Below are 21845 nucleotides of genomic sequence, written 5' to 3' on the forward strand. Positions count from 1 at the left end.
CTGAATGAGTCCAGTTGTGAGGTCAATTTTACAAGAGGAGCTAACATACTGAAAAACCAGGCTTCCTATTTCCCAGAGCTCAAACAGTTACGTTTCCATTTTTGGCATACGTGGAAAAGGCTCTGGATGAAGTCAGTGTGCCGGGTCCCATGCCAGATGTCATTGCCTACCTCTGGATCTCAAGCACCACCTTTCCTCCAAACCCAACAGTATGCCAATATAAGGCAATTCAAAATTATAATCACCAGCTAGATTCAGTCCACAAGAATTGGGTCAAATTAACTGCATAAGAAAAGTGGACAAAAAGTAAACACTTCAGATGTTAATTAAGCCACATAAGCATTTCAGACAACAACCTCAGACAACAACCTACACATTCACCACTTGTGGCAGATTTATTTTGTGCTACAAAAGCAGTATATAAAAACCTGCAGCGGACATTTTAAATAAATAAATCCAAAAGACACCTAGAGCAAGTCTTTTTGGGTTTTGGGTTTCCTCTGAATATCTTTATCTGGATTACCTGAGCAATTTAAAGTAGATGTGATTTACTGGACCAGCATCAATGAAAATAAATCTAACATTACTGAAAATGTACTGCGCTGTATGTAGTAACTGTGTTACCACACGAGGAACAGTGTGAAACTGTACAGGCATGCTTCAAATGTTCAGGCCTTTCTCACTTTTACTCATGGAAGATAAAGACAAGCTCCTTCATGCCAAAATCCATCTCTCCCACCCACCACCCCTCTTCTCTCCATCTCTCTCTCCCTCTCTCTCACCCACCACCCCTCTTCTCTCCATCTCTCTCTCCCTCTCTCTCTCCATCTCTCTCTCCATCTCTCTCCATCTCTCTCTCCCTCCAACATCCTGGGTTTCCTCAGCATGTGGAAGGACGTCATTAAAGCCCATGTCACAATGCGCTCATTTCTTATCCCACTCCTCTTGAAGTCACCCAAGCGGAGGACATACTCCAAATGAAAGCGACGCAGGAGCGAGACGGCCAATACCGCGCACACAGCGCCGCAGCAAAGACCACGCATTTCACACCCACCTCTCTCCCAACCTCCGCTCCCCTCTCACACGAACGTGTTTCGGAGGGGCGACGCTCCCGTGTTCCACGCGCTGTGTGAAAACGTACCTCCTGTAGCGAGCGTGCGGCAGGCTTGTCCTGGTGGTTGGCCAGTATGAGGAAGGGCAGCGTGCAGAGCTGAGGGTGCTGCAGGGCCGAGTGCAGCTCCGTCCGGGCCAGCTCCAGGTCCTCCTCCGAGGAGGCGCTGTCCAGAACGAAGATCACGCCCTGGGAGCCCTGGTAGTACCGGCTCCAGTACTTCTTTATCGAGTCAGCACCTTAGAGAGAAACACTATTCAACATCACTGTGCCTCCTCTGGGTATTATTCCACCATTTATTATAAACGGATGAGTAGAGTTTTTGTCACTTTAATCAGGCATTGGGTAAGGCAGAGATGGTTACAGATTGAATGTAATCTTATAAAAAGAACAACAAAATACATTTTAATACCCACAATGTTGCTTTAAATCTGAACAAACACAAATTTTCCAAAATTCCTTCAAGAATTAACACACATGGGGAGAAGGGGAAAAAAACACTGGTTCAAGTGTAAATGGATTTCAATAGCACTTCAAATTCAAACACATTCCAAAGTTCTTGCAATTCATTTATAGAATAAATATCATGTTTCTAATTACAGGAAGAAACCAAAACAAAGTTTCAGCAAAAGAAATAGATTTCTCGGTTTAATCCGTAAATAACTTGAACACAATATATTCCCTCAGAACAAAGCAGCCAGCTTGAAATACAACAGGAAATAAAACTGGATCCCAAGCAAATGAAAATGATTTCTTTACAATGACAGTGGCCTGTGTATTCATGTGCCTCCACTCTTTTAGCTTTGGTGCGAAGATATTTACGATGGATTTACAAGGTTTAAATATTTCTCAGAGAACCAGCAATAGTACGGTACCATGTTTCCAGTCTGACTGCAGCATTTTGCAATACTGTTCTGATAAAAATCATTGAGCGCAATTGAAGTGCAATTACAGATTGATAACTTCATCCTTGCGTGCCAACTATTGTCTCCAAAGACAAGCCTAAGCCCATGAGGAAATGAGCACCTAAATGAACTATATTTAACACAGAGATTTTCTTAAGTCAACTCTTTGAGTTGGAAAATTGCTGTGTACATGGCTACTTTCAAGTGAACATTCTGATGGTAACTCTACAGCGTAGTTCAAATGCCTCCGATTTATCACAAACATATGGTTTCTATTCCTTGCTGCAATTTGGGAAGGATCTGTTCACCAAGGTTCGGTGCAACACAACTTTTGTTAGTCTAAGTAATCTGTGGAGGAGCACTACATGGTAACAAACGGTGTTCCTCTCCGATGTCCCCCAGAGTCCCTTTTTCATTTTTAATGTCAGTGTAGCTCATGCCCGCAGGGGTGCAGAGGGGTACGGCCAAAGATAAGTCATTATTTCCGCTATTATAGACTTCCTTCCATGTTAATAAAGTTACAGAACATTTCTGCCACAACCTGTGTTTTTCGATACTCTGTCTCCACTGCACAGTGATTACTGCAGGATGCCATACTTTGATGCATTCAGAAAATGTAAAGCCACACAATTCTTCGGAGTTCCAATGAAGCTTTATCACGAGGCCTTTGGTACGTTTGTCTCCATCAGTCAAGATTTGGAAATCTACAACCGGTGGCTTCAAAATGTAATGCCAATTGCTAATATTGGCATTACATTGCTAATATTTAGCTTTCACAGCTCTATTTATTTGGGAGCAATATACCGCACGTATCATTCTCTAAACTTCTGTTTTACCTCCCTATTCCAGGGGTGAAAGGGTTTTATTCAGGTAGCAAACAGAAACTGAAAGCTTTCTTATACCTGCACTAAGGAAGCAATGGACTACACCCAAACTAATCAGGAGGCCAGCTGTCCAATTATTTTTGGTCCCATAAAATGGGGGGAATAGTTATGAAAAAGAATGTAATACCTGTACAGATCAACCGATATGGATGCAAATACCCTGAATTTAATTTCAAATCCAATGTGCTGGAATGCAGAGCCAAAAGAACACAAATTGTATCACCATCCAAATACTAATAGACTGCGCAGTAAGTATGCATGTTTATATTGTGCAGTGAGGACTCCGTGTTACTTATTCATATTAAAATGAAACTGTATGGGCTTTGTCATGTACAAGTCGAACACAGCGAGCCAATTAATGTTACACAACAAAATAAATCTGGTAAAAATTCCACTTTTCCTGCAATATGCTTCTTTTTAACTGGCACACATTCCAGACATTCAGAGCACGCATGTTTGAATACAAAAGCCATTCACCACCCTCAATCTACAATGGTAGATTTTTTTAAGCTTATCCTGAAATAACCTAGTAGAACCAGTGCAGGCATTATGCAAGCCACCGCGAAAAGAGTGTGACCCCGCCTGCACAAAAATATCTTTTCTTTTATCTTTTTTTTGTTTTTTTTCTTTGCGCACGGTGAATGCAAGCACCTTAGATGACGCTGTACTTCAACTCTGACAGGTAAACATGCCCTCACATCACTTCCATTACTGTCCACTCTGGGGCAGATTCTTCAGGGTGCATTGCCAATGACTACGATATTAAAGATCAACTAAAATGGAACTGGAAAAACATCACCGGAACAACAAGCAATTTATGATATATTTATAGTAATGTACAAATCACCCTGCCTCATCTACGATATAGACGTTGTAAGCCATGTTATTACAATAAAAGTAAATTGTGTCTGAAGTGAAATAAATATTGAATTGAGAGAAGAAATCCAGAAAATAAAAATGACCTCATGGACAGAAACTGGAAACCGCTCTTCTTGGCAAATGGCTGGTAGTCATAAGCAGTACTGCAGCGATGTTCTACACTACTAATCACACTCCAGTCCTGTAAGTAGCTGGCCTAAAGTGAGCCACATTAATACACTCTCTTGTCCTTTTAATCAACTAGCAATATGAAATTCAAAATTTTCACTTGGATGTGTGAAAAGGGATATCCTCAGTTTCTGTGTTGGAGTTTGTGTAAATGTATTGAAACACAGAAACTAAACCAGTTTCAGGAAAAACAAATTGGGTTCACTTTAATTTTTCTGTTAACAATTATGTACACAAATACTAACTTCCACATTTGGTGGGTTATCTTTACCTGCTAACTTTACCTTTAATGGAACAAAACCATTTTGCTAATCTGAGTTTGACTTTTACTGTTTGAACTCAAGTTAAAGGAGGCTCCTTTGAAGTCCCTAACAGAAAACAGACTTCTGAGGGGAACTTCTCTGGAACTGAGTAAGCTGGAGGACTGTCTTCACCAGCCTATTCTGGAGGTAGAAGGGTACCAGGATTCAGAAGAGGCTTTCATTGTTAACACATTGTCCATTCCCTGGAATCAAAAAAGTCTCCCTCAACCAAAGCGCCTGCACAATGTGACTCCTTTGTGTAATATCCATCAAAACAAAACGGACGTATGTCCATTACAAGTTCAAAACAACTTCTTCACCTGAAGAACCAAAAACAGGATTTGCAAGAATTAAAGCACAAAAGTGCTTTAAAAACCATACCTGGGTCAAAAATCTAAATCAGAACAGAATGTATTCCACTGCTTTAAGCTTAATAATAATTTACAAATGATTAAATGATTTGTTATTTTTACAAAAATAAGACAGCTCGACCGCAAGGCCATTTAACAACAAGGCAAACCACATTATGATCAAGTTTAGCAATAATACAAACCACATTGCAACAAAATTATTACATTTCTGCGGTTTCCTGAGGGGAAAAGTGTGAGATAAGTGTTTTCAGATATCCTGTCTGTGGTGGTGCAGGGTCTGTATGGTTCTGTCCTTGAAGAGTTTAGACTGATGGTCAGATTCATGAAGAATCATGCACCACCATCAGTGTTGTGCAATGAAGTATAAATCAGGCTTTAGATTCACTATCAATTGTGTTCCTCGCATTACAAATCATGTCCTCCTTCCATTATCTTTTAATGGAGCACTTTTTGTCCGCATGTCCACAAAAACAACAATAATTCCAGGAAAAAAGCCATTTCAAACGAGCAGAAAAAATGTACTCTTGTATTTCAAAACGACAGATTACATTTTAGATTTACTAAAACAATCCAGGTTAAGCACTTTGCACAATGGTTTGAAATCAGCATCATACCTAGGGCTCGAACCCACAACCATTGAGCCACAACCCCAGTTCTGTCATCGTTACACTACACCACACAGACGCAGTTTAACACAGATGAACGATATCACAGACCAATAACCACACAGCCTTACAGGTATCATAATATCAGAGTATTCATGGCCCTCCTTCCTAAACTTCTGCAGAAAGGCTTCATTTTCCTAATATGTAGAGCAGCTCGTAGCATGGGCAATCCTTCATGGGACTAAGGTTGGCAACCAGCCTGGTATCTGCAGACTGGGGCAATAAATTAGCAGGGACACCAGATATGCCCCTAGTCTTCAACTGGGGCCAGCACAGGCCACCATCGTAAAGGCCCTGCACAAACAATTCTAGCAATTCTGACAATGGGCATGTGGTCCTTGCAGTGAAACATAATACAATTTCTCTTTGCAGTTCAAGGTTAATGCTCCCGTCATATCCCAAAATTAGGGGTGGGAAAACCACTTCGTTTTTTTTTTTTGTTTTTTTTTTTGGTCAAGACCTGACCTGCCAATGAGGTCAACTTAAGGCACCATCTGAAACTCCTTTATATTGACTTCTACATTTAAGCTTTAAAAAATAATTACAGCGTGGTGCACAAGTGGAAATAATTTAGATGTAAAAATAGCTGGAAGCTGTGTTTTCATGACTCTAAAAAGACAATGACCGACGAAAGTTGGCCACACATTTTCCTTAATGATTAGTGTCTACTCTGCTTAACTTAAAAGAAATGAAAGGTCAATGAACAATACAGAACTGAGCTAATCCTGAAGTTCTGCAAACATCAAGGTGCTTTCAGAATTGTCTGAGGAAGAGGACGTAGTTCTAGCATCGCTTGGGAATTGGTGGTAAAAGGCATTTCCCTGTTTAGACATCAGGAGTCATAGTAATGAATCGTTATCCTCCACGGACAGGATGGAGCTGCCTTTGAGATGCACAGCTTGAAACTCTAGCCCTTAAACGGTCTCTGGTCTGCAGCTGGATTTCTCTCCTCACCATCAGAACTGTTCTAGCCAAAAACATGTCCACAGCTGAGAGTCTGCAAATTACTAACAAAGCTGCAATGGGTGGATTGAATAAGCGACATCTAATGGAGTCTGCCACTTTGTACACAGGGCATTCAAGTCCAGATTCATTTTCCAGGCAGTGCAAAATACAGTCTAGTCTGTAGGTAAATGACAAGCCTAGATGAATGAAATGGCCCACTCTTATCAGGATGTATTCTTACAGTATGTTCTTAATTTATTAGGTACAACTGTGGCCTTGGTTCAAATGTTTGAGTAATAATTGGATAAAATATGTCCTAAACCAGAACATTTCCTAACATCATTGGGACCTCAATTTCCCTTTCAGGTGCTAGATGGGATGACTGGGGCAGCCTGTTGCCTAGTGGTTAAAGCATATGACTGGGACCCGGAAGGTTGGTGGTTCAATCCCGGCGCAGTCCACACCACGGTTGGGCCCCTGAGCAAGGCCCTTAACCCCACATTGCTCCAGGGGGGATTGTCCCCTGCCTAGTCTAATCAACTGTAAGTCACTTGTGTATCCTGCAGACAATCTGAACATCTTTGCCTACTCCACTGTTACAATCTGACATTTAAAACTTTCACAACCTTCCTCTCTAAGCCTTCCTCTCCACAAAGGCTCATTTCAGCTATAGAGTGAACCTGTGAAGTTCCCAGCATCTTTCAAAGTAAGCAAATGACCCTGCATAGCCAAATATGCCAGGGACTCACCTCTTCCCACAATGCTAAACCACAGATGAGCAGCCATCAAAGATTCCTCTAAAACAGGGGTCTCCAACCCTGGTCCTGGAGAGCTACTGGGTCTGCTGGTTTTTGTTTTCACCTTAAAATCAGCACATGTTGAGACCTAGGTAACCAGGTGAGGTGAGTTAATTAATTAAATTAGAGCAGTTGATTACAGTTAATTGCAGGGTAAGAACGAAAACCAGCAGACCCAGTAGCTCTCCAGGACCAGGGTTGGAGACCACTGCTCTAAAAGGAAAAAACTAAACTGAGCCATTATTTTCAATATCTATTGTCATCGGTCTAATTTCCATTTTAACTGACTATTTTTCATTCAAAATATTCATTCATTATCCTAACCCGCTTATCCTGAACAGGGTCGCAGGGGGGCTGGAGCCTATCCCAGCATACATTGGGCGAAAGGCAGGAATACACCCTGAACAGGTCGCCAGTCCATCGGAGGTCTGTGGACTGTGGGAGGAAACCGGAGTACCCGGAGGAAACCCACGCAAACACGGGGAGAACATGCAAACTCCACACAGAGAGGCCCCAGCCGACCAGGATTCGAACCCAGGACCTCCTTGCAGTGAGGTGGCAGTGCTACCCACTGCACCATCCGTGCCGCCCTTTCATTCAACATACACACGTTGAAAATGCACACTAATTGTATGCAGAAACCAGAATGTGTGAACAGCAAGGGCTGGTGAAACTCATCTGAACCATGTGCTCACAAAGCTATGACTAAAGGAACCCGCAAGAATCAGTGGTTCACTCTGAACCCCATAAAACCTGTATAAAGTGTAAAATCAGATTGAAAAACTACTAGTCACATCTCAATTTGAACATCACCTCAAAGGTTACATAGGAGCACTGACATAGGCTCAGAGACATTTCTGAAAGGTAATGAGATAAAAGTGATTGGCCAAATTTCATCTGGATTGGGCAACAAAAGTGCAGCAGGCGGAAATCACAGAGTGGAGGGATTGGGAGGAGCGGGTGGTATCAGGGGTCTAAGTCATTGAGCAGTCTCTCCTGGAGGTTTTCAGACAAGCAAACTCCATAAAATGTGCGGAGTTATCCCGCTGTGGGATTATACTCACTGCCTACCTGTCCAAGATGACAAACAGGATGCCCAGCACAAAAACCATAATCTCTGCTTTATATGGAAAAATGTGCAACTGAATGCTCTTAAAATGAACTCGTAGTAATATTTTGTCACAACCAACAAATCGATTCAAACTCATGCAAAACCAAACTTTACCTCCAAGTTCCTTTACATTTAGGATGGCATTCTGGAATGGTACGGCTTTGATACTAAAACCTGGAAAAAAAGAGAAAGGATTATGGAGACATTTCAACTGGAATGTGTTTTCAGTGATGTTGGACTATTTAACATTCTCAGTGTAACCAGGGCATCACCATCAGCATGTAGCCAATGTGGCTGGAGTGGTGTGAAAATAACGGTTAATGTTTTTGCTAAATCTAATCTAAGATAAATCTAAATTTCTGGTGCTTTGAAGCCACAAGGCAAAGGACCTATATGGTCTGCTTTTCCAGTGTCAACTACAGCAAATATTTAGAAAATGCACCAAACTATCAGGATGGACAGATACCAGTCTGGGTTAAGTGGAGACACACCTTCATTTCATTTTTGGGTGAACTGCTCCTTTAATACTCCATAATTATTTCTACAGCAGTTATAATCATAATAGTCAGACCAGGGTCGAATAGACATTTCACATATATTATATATACCTTTTATTTGAAGTATTTGTTTATTAGTTCATAAATATGAGTATTTGATTATTAAAGGTATTTTGCAATAAACTGTCTTTTAAACAAGGTATGTACAATTATTTTGTATTTAATTTCACGGATGTATTGCAAACTCTCATTACCTCTAACCTTAATGCCTGTGTGGGGTCATTTGTGGTGTCCATGATGCAGATCCGTATGCAAAGTACCTCATAGATCAGAGATATTGAGGGAAAAATAAATGCTTCAAGTCTTCTTCTTTTGGGGGGTTATTTTGTTTGCAAATACATCAAAACAGTACTTCAAACAAAAACTACTCAATTACTATCAGTATTTGACCCCGGACTGGCATGAGTAAACTAACATATAGTCCAAGATAGGATCACTATGTGTTGAGAGCCAAAGTAATTCTGGTGTGAAGTGAAATATGTGTATTCCATCCATTACAGCTGGTATTAGAAGCACCTGGACACGGGCCCTCCACTTCCACATTAGGACTGCACTGCATCACATTTCATCTCAATGATGATGAGAAGTGGCATGCCAGTACAAATACATAACCATAATAGAATTTCTGGAAAAGTGCACAACGTTTGGTCACAAAAAAAAAAACTCTCCCAGACAAATGTCAGTGGAGATTGGAGTTAACAGCAGTGATTTGGACTAAACTTCCCCATACTGATGAAACCACACCAGAATCACTCTGTTCCTGGTACAAATGTTTCTCCTGACGAAAATGGATTCACTGCCAGAATCATCCTCCTCTTGAACTATTACAGCGAGCATCGCTGTGAGGGATTTCTGGTGTCAGTCACGTAGTCTGCAGCAATACAGGGGGTGCATTTTGGTTTTGTGCCCTTATGCAATGCTGTATTATTTTGTAATGCTAATGTTTTTTGGCCATTCCATGCCAACCTCAGGAGGTTTCCCCACAGCGCCTCTCAGATCTTTTTATTTTTCTGCATGTTGGTAGATAGTGATGAGATATAGAACTTTAAGCTTCGTTTTGTTTTGCTTGTAGAACTGGATTTTGCCAAGCGTCACAATGATACACTCATCATGGCACTAAATGTGACTTGTAGAGGTCCATAAGATAACACATTAGCCCTAAATCTGTGATAAATTGTATCTAGGGGTATGCAAGTTTCATATCTCAGAAATCACTGATCTGCTTTTATTTGCTTAACATTAACTTATTTTCATGGAGGACCAAATTTGAGGGGTCTTATCTCCATAAGTAAAAATAGTGTCATTTTATCTGTAAATGAGAGTCATCTGAGAGGATTTTCTCACTGTGTAAAGATAAACATATTACTTATAACATTAGCTGGAATATGACCCCTGGACATGACCCTCTACTTCTGAAGTAGACACTGAACTCATACGCTATAAGATCCAATAGAAGGAGGAGGGGGCGCAAGGGGAGATTATTGGCTACTACAGCAGTGAGCTGGGTTTGCGAGAGATTAGCCTTGGTGGCTAATCATTAATCAAGTGGCTGGCCAGCTTTCAGTAACATTAATTAGCTGCCATGTTATAAGCCAGCTAAATTCAGTTTTGTACATCAGCTGGCTGGCCGTGATAGCTGGGTCCCACTGCACAGTACTAACGTCACTGCTTACATTTTCGGGAAATTCTACAGGCATATTTCCTCCCCTGCGGAGGGAGGGCATGCCTAAATCCAAAACACTCCCAGACTTTCATAAGACTTGAGATGTCTGATAAAAATAAAAGCGACAATGAATTGATGCGTTTGTGAGTCTGAGTGTTTCTGTTACATAAATGCGCAGGCAGGCCAGAGAGCAAATTAAAATCCAATGGGGTTAGCACTAGCACTGGTAGCTAGTGTCACCACAAGCTAACAATTACATGGAGTTAAATCTCATAATTGTCTACCAAGACAGAAAATCCAAGAAATCCAAGAGGTGGTCTGGTGCAATCTCCTGGAGTTGGCATGGAACGTTTTTTTTTTTTTTTTTCATCACGGCAAGTGGGCCTCACCTGTGGTGGGTACGACGTTGTCTGTTCCTTCACTGCAGAGGCGGGAGAGGAGGCTGGTTTTGCCGGCGCCAGTCAGTCCGATGCACACCACATCATACTCCGGTCTTGGCGGGGGTGGTCCTTTACAGCAGAGCGCTCGAAAACACTGCAGAGAGACGACAGAGCGCATTTCATGTGGGGGAAAACATTTCACAGAAAAAAGAAAGAAAAAAAAAAAATGTCAGAGGTATGGTCGGTACAGAAGCCCGGATTCTTTTGAAATATTAGTACTTTGTGTGGCATGTTTGTTTGTGTGCTTCTGATGGGTACAAACAGTGATCAGGCCCCTAATGAATCACAGTCTGTGGTGGGAGGTCCAGAGGGACACTGATGGGAAGATGCTGAATGAGTCGCAAGTGAGACATTTAAGACCCACGTGTTGAACCCTGAATGCACAACTCAAAAGATCTCATTTAGACAAAGTTTAGATGATCTAGAGCTCTATGCTGGTCTCTGGTATCTGGTGTCTGGTGTCTCACAACAGGAAGCAGCCCAAAGCAGCAGGCCAGGCTAACACATAATTGTTTTTGACTGCACTGGATGCTTTGTACTAGATATTAGAATATAATTTTGGACAGAACTTTTGTAATCTGAGGAACATGTTCCCCTTTACTTAGAATTTTTTTGAACTATGTTTTTCCTCAGTTGCATCATTATTCAATTTCCACTGAAATGAAATTGGCCCGCAGAGGAAAGGTGAACATTGTGTGGGGAAAAACATGTTCTTATTTTCATGTTATTATAGTTTCTGTTCAAGAGGGTATATGGATTACTACATTAATTATGTCATTTTATCTAAAGTTTAAATTAAGAGTAAAATAACAGCAACAATCCTAGTTGTGTCAGATATAAGCCTTGCCCCTTGAAAAATAATCAGTGCCATGATCTGCGCAGTACACCTGTAGGCTCATGTCTAGACATTGTCGAATGGCACACACATCAGTGCCAGGGAGCAGACACTTTCTCTTCACTGCGTCTAAATTTGGAGCCCACTACAAAAACTCGACATCACTTTCAGCATCAGACGAGGTTTGACAGAGCCTTCTCCATAGCCACCATCTCCTCCCTCAGCACCAATAACAGGAAGGAAGTGAGCTCCAACTCCCTACGCCTCCCGGCTGAGAAACCACCCTTGCCACCTGGGCCCACCCATCATCTGGGCTGCCACCTCAGGACTATGACTTAGCTAGCTGCTGCCAAATTTCATTCATTTGAAAATTGACCATGTTGATCATTAAAGCCCCCTTTTGTCTGGTTCTTCCCAAGGTTTCTTCCCATCTTCCATCATTGAGTTTTCCCTTGCCACTGTCCACCTAGGCTTGCTCTTGTGGGGATTTAGGCTAGAGTTTTCTGTGAAGAATGTTGTGACAAATGTTTGTGAAATGCAGTATACAAATACATTTTCACTGACAGAATGATTGATGTGGCATGGGGAAGCATCTACACTTAAAATCACAAACTAAAGTAACTAATAGGGATGAGACCACATAGTATGTGAAATTATGCAAATAAGCTATAAATTAACTATGGCATCCATAAAACTGATAGCTCGCACTGAAGACAAAGGGAGAAAAATTATATGTTAAGACTTTAATGCATGGTCAGTCCAAATTTTGGTAGGTGGGGAAAGAAGTCATTACAACCTCCACCTCCTGCCTCATTTCTCTGGGTATAGCTGTAAAACGAGGTAGATCATCTTACTACCTAGGAACTACAAGTAGGGCTGATAACAGCCTTTAATCTGAAGAGCAGACGTATTTCTGAAGCTGTGAAGACCACAAAAGCACATTCTTTTTCTATAATATTTAAATTACATCTCCTAAATCTCTGCATTTCCCAGAATCAAATTGATGCATATGAATATTAGAACGTTGATGAGGACAACAGGGCACCAAGGGTCAAGATTTTGCTTATATGCAATACCTAGATCAGTGTTTTTCAGTCAATAGCTCAATTGTCTTAACTGCATCGCAGAATTAACAGATTAACGGCCTCTTACTTGTGCTGACAAAATAAAAGAAGCAAACAATTTCAGATTACAGATTTTTACAGATATATGGGCTGAATGATTAAGACGTCTGGAGATCCAAAGTGGAAACCCTTGACTGGTCTTCAGGAGCACTGCAGCACCTGCTCCTGGCCTGTCACAGGGAGGACACGCAGGGTTTCTGCTTCCTCACCAGACCCACAAGCCTGGGGTGCCGTGGTTCCGATGAAAACCCATTTACAGTGCAGAAGGGACACACTTCCCACAACAGTTGTGGAAAGGGCGGCCGACAGCCGACCCCTTGACCCCGGGTACAGAGTTCCCTTTGAGACCAGACAGCCTTGGATCGGCCGAGTGACAAGGTGATTTACGAGGACGCCCGGTCAAAAGGCTCAAAGAAAAAAAAAAAAATCATTCCAGAGGTAGAGTGCTCAACCCGACACTTTCCAGAATCTCAGTCACAGAGCTGCATCATTCAGGAAGAGGACACTTATTCAGGCCTGTCCAACACCCATCATGCTCCCTTTAACTCTAAGTGCATTTCCAGAGATGTGTGGGTGGCAAGACAAGTATGCAAGAAAGCTCATTCCTTGTCTTGAGTTAACTATAGCTGTATTGCGATATTCTCATTCTTTTGAATAACATCACACACGTCTTATGCCTTCCTGAAAAAGGGTTAACTCAGCACAGTCACGTCATCGAAAAACACATTTACCCAAGGCCACTTTTCAATATAGTAATGTGAATTCTTTGGGTTTGAGGCACAACTTCAATATAGCAAGGGTGGGCATCCCAATCCTTTCCCCTGATATATATGCTGCAAGTCATAAAGATGTTGCCAAGTCTCCTCCTCAAGAGTTGAGAGTGCTCGATTCCCAACTGATTGATCACTTCTTATTAGATTGGACACGTTTTAATTGTGTTTCTGTAAAAGGCCTCCAGACATTACCTCATTGTTGTTTTGGTAGTTGTAAAAGCTGATTAGCTGGGTTTTATGTAAATGAAGAGCACAGAAGTATAAATATTCCAGACTGATACTCCCTGTGACATTGCTGTGCTGCATTCTGAGATGAAATTTTACACTGAAAGGTGCACTGCGTATCCCCCACAGAGCCTCCTCGACTTCACAATTTAAAAAAGATGTCAAGACATCAAACGGCTGATGTAATTAAGAGGCCTGGCAGAGGGCCAGTCTTGGCTCTGAAACAAAGATTTAACAGCATTATAACCAGCCACAGCAGACATTCCACACAGCTGGGCCAAACCCACTCTGCAATACCACAAGATTAAATCTCAATGCAAGTGTAACCTACAATGGGCAACGCAGGGCAGCATAAGCAACTAAACATCACCCTTAACTTTGTTGCCCTCCAGCTGAAGTTGGGATGAAGGGGTGGGGACACCGCACCTCATAGTTCAACTTTTCACAGCTGGACATAGTGAGAATTCCACAATAACTACACCTGGCAACACAATGGTACCATTACTATCAGCAATAATCGGTAAGGATGGTTTCCAACTTGCAATGTGCCCATGAAAGGCTTTCATTTTGGGTTTCTGAAGTTTTTCTGCTGTGAAGAAAAGTGAACTTTGCGCTGGCCTTGCTGATACACCATACACACTCAATGTTCATGCCTTGCATCAATAATTAGATCTATTTTAAAGACTAACGTGTGTTTTTAGAGCCAATAAATAATGATGTACTGTGAATGAGACACCACATACCAAAAGCCCATGCATTGTTTCTGCTTTTGGTGCTGGCTTTGGGATTAACTACCTTGTTCAAAAGGAAGTTAAAGTAATATTTTACTTCTGTGCATGGCTATTAAGTGCATTCATAAGTATGAACAAATCTAGATTTGGGTATAGTCACAACCCTGAATGCTGGCAGAAAGTGAAAATGAACTTTGGCAAAGTGCTTGCCGCAATTATTTTCATCACAATGAATAAAAAAACGCATGTGTTTAACAATGACAAGTGTAGTCAATTAATTACTCCTTTAGGAGAGCATATCTCTCATTAGTACAACTGTTGTGGCACATGCACAAGCACTAGTAATTGTTGTTATTAAATGGCTTGCTAATTCATCCAATATGGCTTCCAGCAGATGTGCGTAAACTGAAGAGTTTTGGCACTGACAGAGAATCTGCTGGGGTGAAAGCAGACTGCCTCCCCCTTAGCCACCGAATCACAAACACTTTTGTCATGCTCCATAAGACTTGTTTTTAGTGTAGACAGTAAGAGGATCCACAGAAACCATGTCTCTGTAGCCTCTGGCAAGTCAAAGTGAAACGCTGGTGTTCCCAGCCTACATCAATGATAATGGCTGGTTTCACAGATTGAGGGTCAGAGAATGCAAACTATTTCTCCAGCGTCTCAGCTTATTCAGTTGTAACAAATGCTAAAAAGACATTAAACATCTGTAGCCTGAACTAGGGGGCCGTTATTTAGGAAGTTTTGAAGTTGGAGGGCGAAGGGGAGGACAGAATACACCCCCTCACTGACACCACACCGATGGTGGGAAGAAGGGACAGACTGAGCTCGCCGTTCTCTCCCAGATCCTCCAGACACCCATCAGCAGCCTACAGCCAGCACTTGTCAGCAGAGCTCAATCCTGACCTTTCAGATGACAGTCCTTTATATGGTTATTCAGCTGGAGGGGGCTCCGGAGTGCCACTGAGTGAGATGTATGTAATACACACCAGCAACAGTCATAACAGACTTCCCTTCACTGCTGCTATGGTAGTGTGCCTGTGTGTGTGTGTGTGTGTGTGTGTTGGGGGGGCACGAGGGAGGGGGGGGGGGGGGGGGGGCGGGGGTTCATTCATCTTTCCCCCTCAGTTGTTCACACTCAATCCTGTGCCGTCTCTTTGAAGTGGATCTGATGGGGTGGGCAGAGGCGGGCTATGGTACAGTAGAGTCAGACAGGGCGCAGTGGGAGGGAACCCTTGTTAAGAGGTGAAAGGAGACACGCGGACCACTCACAGCCCCGGGCGTTACGGTCGCCGGGCCAACCACATGACTTCCTGCTTGAGGCGAGGGTCAGTTCAACCAGAGCCCACTTCACCATCCCGTTTGCGTTTTTACGTTTCATAACTACACCTCAAACCTTGCCTTCGCCATGAAAAGAAAACCACCATGCGTGAGAGAATCCAGTGCCTGTTGGTACAGCTCATGTTGCTTGAATACTTTATGAAACAAAATGTACAAAACTTTTTGCTAACAAAATATGACTGTTATTGTAATGCCACAGATTGATTAAACAGTAGTTTTACTCCACCTACAAAACAAAATATGAGTGATGATATTATCTTATCCGTCAGGAACCAATGCTCTAGAAACAAAGACACACTGCAGACTGTATATTTTACAGGCTAACATTTCTGCCATATACTGTAACCAAGCTCACCACTGTAATCATTGTATTACAATGTAATTCAGTAGTACAAAAGTACAGATTTTGTTATATGTTATTAGATGCCATTGAACATGGAAACGCTGATGGTGTTCTGGTAGTAGACTAGTCGTCATGTGCTTTCCCCCTCCGCCAGCCCAGCACCTCCTTTCTCTCCTTGAGTCTGGGGTTTGATTGACAGCACCGTGCTGCAGACAGGCCCTGGGCAGATCCTCTCCCTCCCTGTCGGAGAGACAGCCCGGGAGCCAGGCGATGGGTGAAGCCACAGCACCATCTAGCTACCTTTCAGTCCTCTCTTCCTGCCTCTGCTCAGAGTCTTAACACCACTTACCCAAGAGCCAGCCATGCCAATCTTCTCCAAGCTGGACCTCCAGCTTCTGCTCTCCAGACCTGCCCAGGCCCGGGGCCCACGTGAGACTAATAAAATACCTTCTCCGAGGCTCTGAGGACTTTGGTGCAGCTGCGAAGCGAAGCGCTTTATTTTTGGCGGGCGGATATCACACCAGCGCTGTCTGAAATAGAAGCTTGGGACAGCTCTTCCCAGTATGCCGCACAGCTGAACGGGGAAGCTGGCTCACAGACACAAATAAAGACGGCAGAGAAACGCAGCACAAACAAACACCAAAACAGACGCGTCTCCAGTTCCGGTTACCAGGACGGGGTAGGGCAGGGGTGCGTCCCACTCTGTTTTATGAGCGGGGCGAGCAGGCGATGGAGCGCAGGGTAGACCCAGACAGTTTTGTCATTTAATACCCCCTCCCCTCCCCGCTCTCTTGCAGTAACCAGCCTCGGCCTCCCGCCTAACATGGTAGCTCTGACCCTCCGTCCGAGAGGGGTGAGATCAAAGGGGGAGCGGCCTTGGAAAAACATTTGGACTGAGAGCGGACGGGACGTCTGTCAAAAGGTGAATCCCACCGAGCGGTGGGCCGGATCAGGTTACCTCCGTATGCTGACATGAAAGAGCTCCGCTAATCGCCATACACGGGCTCCCCCCACCCCCCCTCTCCCATTAACCACAATGGGAACCGACACTAGACAACAGGGCCCTCGCGGACGTCTTCAATGCGCTTCTTACTGCCTAAAAACTCTCAATGCCAGGTCCTTTACGTTCGCCTCAAACGTGTGGGTTTTTGTCCCTTTTCTCCTCTCTTAATTCCGGGTTTTGCTCCAGTAAGATTTGGGAACTGGGCAGAGCAGTGTGTGGGGAGGTGAGCCGGTGTCGGAGGGGGGCGGGGCAGTAAATCTTGTTGTCACTGACAGGAAGGCTGTTGTGAACCATTACCATAAATCTGACAAACGCTAATTTGATGGGAGGCTGTATCTGTCTGGTCCGAGGCCAGTCTAGACAGTCTATTGAGAAATCCTACAGCGGGACTGTTTGTTCCCAGTAACACCATCTGGATATGGCAATAAGAGGCAACCGGCGCAGTTCACACATGGATCAAAGTGGGCGATTTCCATCGCCATTGTGGAGTGTGTGCCGGCCCCCTTGATTCGCACGCGGTCTTACAAAATGTTTTCAAGATCTCTGAATTCAAAGGAAGCCGCTTAATGAGCCACAGAGCACGCCGTGAAACACGCGTGTTTGTGCCAATATCGAGGCTCGGGTGCTGAACGGCAGCCGGGGGCCAAACTCGGGCTCGCCGCCCATTGCAAAGGGCCGGTGCAGCGCGGGGGCCCATCCGCTGGGGCCTATCCGCTGGGGCCCAGACACTGAGCTGGAGGCACCCACACCACACAAGCAGAGTGCGTCCTCAAACAAAACGCTCCAGTTTAGAACGGGTTCATACAAGGAGAGCCAGGGCCGGATCTGCACGTTCCATAAAGACGTTGGGAACATACCCCTCACACGCCGCTCCCCGCTCACACGCCGCTCCCCGCTCACACGCCGCTCCCCGCTCACACGCCGCTCCCCGCCGCTCACACATCGCTCCCCGCTCACACACCGCTCACACGCCGCTCCCCGCTCACACACCGCTCCCCCCTGCTCACACGCCGCTCCCCGCTCGCTCCCCGCTCACGCGCCGCTCCCCGCTCACGCGCCGCTCCCCGCTCACGCGCCGCTCCCCGCTCACGCGCCGCTCCCCGCTCACACGCCGCTCCCCGCTCACACGCCGCTCCCCGCTCTCGCGCCGCTCACACACCGCTCCCCGCTCTCGCGCCGCTCCCCGCTCACACGCCGCTCCCCGCTCACACGCCGCTCCCCGCTCACACGCCGCTCACACACCGCTCCCCGCTCTCGCGCCGCTCCCCGCTCACACACCGCTCCCCGCTCTCGCGCCGCTCACACACTGCTCCCCGCTCACACACCGCTCCCCACTCACACACCGTTCCCCGCTGCGGGTATTCATGTGTAGGGGGCCGCGGGGGCCCGCCGACAACCCTGCTTCCAAACTTTGAGAAAGGTGTCCCCGCAAAAGCAACACATCCAGTTTACTCTGCCATTAATCCCTCTCCTCCCTCACAAGAAACATGTAAACACACTTCCCCATTACACAACTCATTATTATCAGTAGTATGATGACTGGCTTCTGTAATCTTTAACTGTGTGACCAAAAATCTATTTTTCCCCTCAGTTTAGAGTTTGCTTTAGCTTTCTTTGTTGGTCACAAGTTTCACAAAATTTTTAGGCAATTCTTTTTTCTTTATAGGACAAGCAGAAAACATAATGGGAGCGGAACGATGGAGCGAAAGAGAAGACATATGATCCAAACAGCAGGTCCTACAAGCAGTACTGTCTCACAAGAGTACATGGGGACGGGGCGGGGGGTACGGAGATGGGGGCCTGTATAGCTAAAGTGTCCCCAAACAAAGAGTAAACATCTATCTGTCTGAAGTCTACCCCGGAACCAATTTGAATTTCATGACGATTATTAAAAATGTTCTCATTAAGGGGAGCGGGAAGGCAGGAAGCAGGCCAGGAAAGACCTCACCCACAGGAATGTTTTCATGCTTTCCCTTCTTTAATCTGCCATTGGAGAAGACAGGCCACCGCATTCATGCACAAGGAGGGCATCCTCTTAAGCATTGCTACACATTGGGAGGGAATGGGGGGGGGGGGGGGGGGCACACGTTTGTGAGGCATTTAGGAATATAAATCTTGTAATTGGGAAGGGTGATTAGCCCGGACGTATTAGCATAACGCGGCGAAACCTTTAGTTTTCCAGCACAATATAGCCGAAAAGATGTTTTCCGCACTGAGATAGAGGATCAAAGCCGGAGGGGCCCCCTTTTGAAGCCCCCTGACATACAAATGTGAGGAGCGAGGGGCAGAGCCCCGGCTCAGAGACATGGGGGGCTCAGACCCCTGCATCAGCTATCATACGTTTTTATGCAGCATCTATTTATCAGAGATGGGCCTAATTTTTAATAAAAACAAATCTCCGGGCCCCTCTTCTCCCACCAAGTGTGGGAAAGTTTCTAAGATAAACACGTTTCCGTCAAACGGCAAGGCCATGCTTTGACAACCATTTACAGCCCCATTGTTGCAGAAAGATGGGGACTGACTCAAAAATAAATCAGTTTTTAAATTTTGCACCGCAACCAAGAATCAGGTTGACACGGCGGAATGCAGTGCATTCCTTCAAACTCTTTTTATGCAAATTGATTCCTGCAACGGCAGGAGTTGAGACCTTTGATTTGTTAATGGACAGGATCCCTTGTGTTATACTGTGCAAACAGGCTACAAAGTGTTTTCTTTTCACTATCTACTGCTGTAATATACATACAATGCATAAAGATCAAATGTTGGAGAAAAATACAGCTTTTGATGAACAAACAGCCAATGATACAAAGTAATAACCTAATTTAAAGACCTCAAACGTTTTTTAGAAAATAGATTCATGACTTCAGAGATGTAGAAGTAAAGAATGCTGAACTCATTAATAAAAGCAACTGACACAAATAAGGACAAATGTGTTTTTTTGTGTATTGTATGTTTGCACCCTAATTTCTGGCCACGATTAAGAGAAAGTTATTGCATCTTTTAACCCACCCTAAGTTGAACGTTTTCTTTAATTACAACAATCATGAATTCCCAGACAGTAGCAAACAAAAAAGGAAAGAAGTGAAAAGAAACATTTAAAGAGCTTCAGTACACAAAATATTACAGTATCAAACTGTACTGTACAAAAATAACATATATAAAAATAATAATAAAAAAATCCCGCTCAACCATGTAAACACAATAATTTCTTTAAAAAATGCTTGCATGAACGGCAAGAGAACCGCTCGAACAGGAAACGGTCGTGTAAGCATTAGCACCAGGAATCGACCTTCTGAGGTAACACAGCTGCAGCACAAATGTCACGGTACAGTTCATATAGACTACCTGGCACGCCTGAACATGCTAATAACAGTGCTCAAAGGACACCCTGCTCGGAATCCCTTTATCACCCGTGAAACATTACAAATATTTGTTTTGAATGTGGAGTGACTCCAAATGGGAAGTCCTCTAATCTGCACTCTCTCAAAGTCAAGAAATGGGAGCCTAATCACATCAAGGTCCGGATATCATCGGTCTATTGTATTTCAGCCACGGGGATCATAAATAAACCTCAGCTTTGCAACCCAACTACTGCACAAACACAAAGTGCTGGTGGTCACAACCAAACTTCTGAACTGCTCTGAAAGACAGTAATAGAGGTGAAAAAAAGACAAAAAAAAATTTTGTCCCCATTTTTCATGATGAGCAGTAGCAGTCAGATCATGTCACAGACACACATTTTCCACATAGCGATCACACATTTAAACTGCACCGGAGGAAAGGGAGTCTGCCATTTGAAGGTAAGTAGTTAAGTATGCGTACACCCAATCCTCTTTGTTCTGGTAGAAGGTTGAAATGGACGTACAAAGAGCGTCCACCAGATGCTGTGCATTGTTGAGTGTGTACGAGACGAAGCCCATATCATACAATTGGCCTTTGAGTGGCTGCATCAGTGAGAGCTGATTCCTCCTGCCGGCTTTTCACAATGCAAAGAGCATCGCCACCATTAGATGTACAGCCTGTACATTATCAATGGGGCTGAGTCGTTTACTCAATGGGATTACTAAGTACTGTAGATGCTGTCCAACGGATTGAGGAGAAAGGCATGCCTTTCCAAGCTGAATGAGTTCTGTAAGCAGTGACCATCTGCTTTCAGGTGGACGAAGAGACAACAATATCTGTGCATTACCTTTGGGCAAAAGTAAGATGGTAGACAAATAGAGGTACGTTTTTTTTCTAATGGTGATCTGTTGGGTGTCATACTGACAGATCGCAAAAGTAGATCACAATGTTTCAGGGGCTAGCTTTTGTCTTGTTTAATATCTCATGTGGCCAATAGCTGGGTTGATTCGAATGTTTTTTATAGCCAACTCTGGCACCTCAAATAAATAGTGCATGGTCTCTGATAAATATACATTGAAATAAATAAATCTATCATCTCCTAACAGGCCGAGTGGAAAATGCAGCAGATGTAGAATACCGGTGCTACTGTAATAACCAAGTATAGTAACTGACCAGCAAGAGAAGTTGATGTAATAACCAAGTATAGTAACTGACAAGCAAGAGAAGCTGATGAAATGCATCCTGCCCAAGAAATCTCCCAACGTGGTCCCTTTTCATGAACTGCACTGTGAATCTCTCCAGCACGTTCAGATCATTTCAACAATTGCTC

General features: G+C 43.9%; 1 protein-coding gene across 3 annotated transcripts in view; it reads right to left on the bottom strand.

Annotated features, from left to right (window-relative positions):
• arl15b (ADP-ribosylation factor-like 15b) overlaps positions 1–21845 on the bottom strand; it is a 98115-nt gene that overhangs the window by 50670 nt on the left and 25600 nt on the right. For all 3 annotated transcript variants that reach the window (XM_061263089.1, XM_061263088.1, XM_061263090.1), the window contains 3 exons: positions 10748–10892; positions 8253–8312; positions 1142–1350 (listed from right to left, as the gene is read on the bottom strand). In XM_061263089.1, coding sequence (XP_061119073.1) covers positions 1142–1350; positions 8253–8312; positions 10748–10892 — 414 coding nt within the window. The remainder of the gene's footprint in view (positions 1–1141; positions 1351–8252; positions 8313–10747; positions 10893–21845) is intronic.

Source organism: Conger conger, chromosome 12 (genome assembly GCF_963514075.1).
Source record: "Conger conger chromosome 12, fConCon1.1, whole genome shotgun sequence".
In the NCBI taxonomy this organism is placed as follows: domain Eukaryota; kingdom Metazoa; phylum Chordata; class Actinopteri; order Anguilliformes; family Congridae; genus Conger; species Conger conger.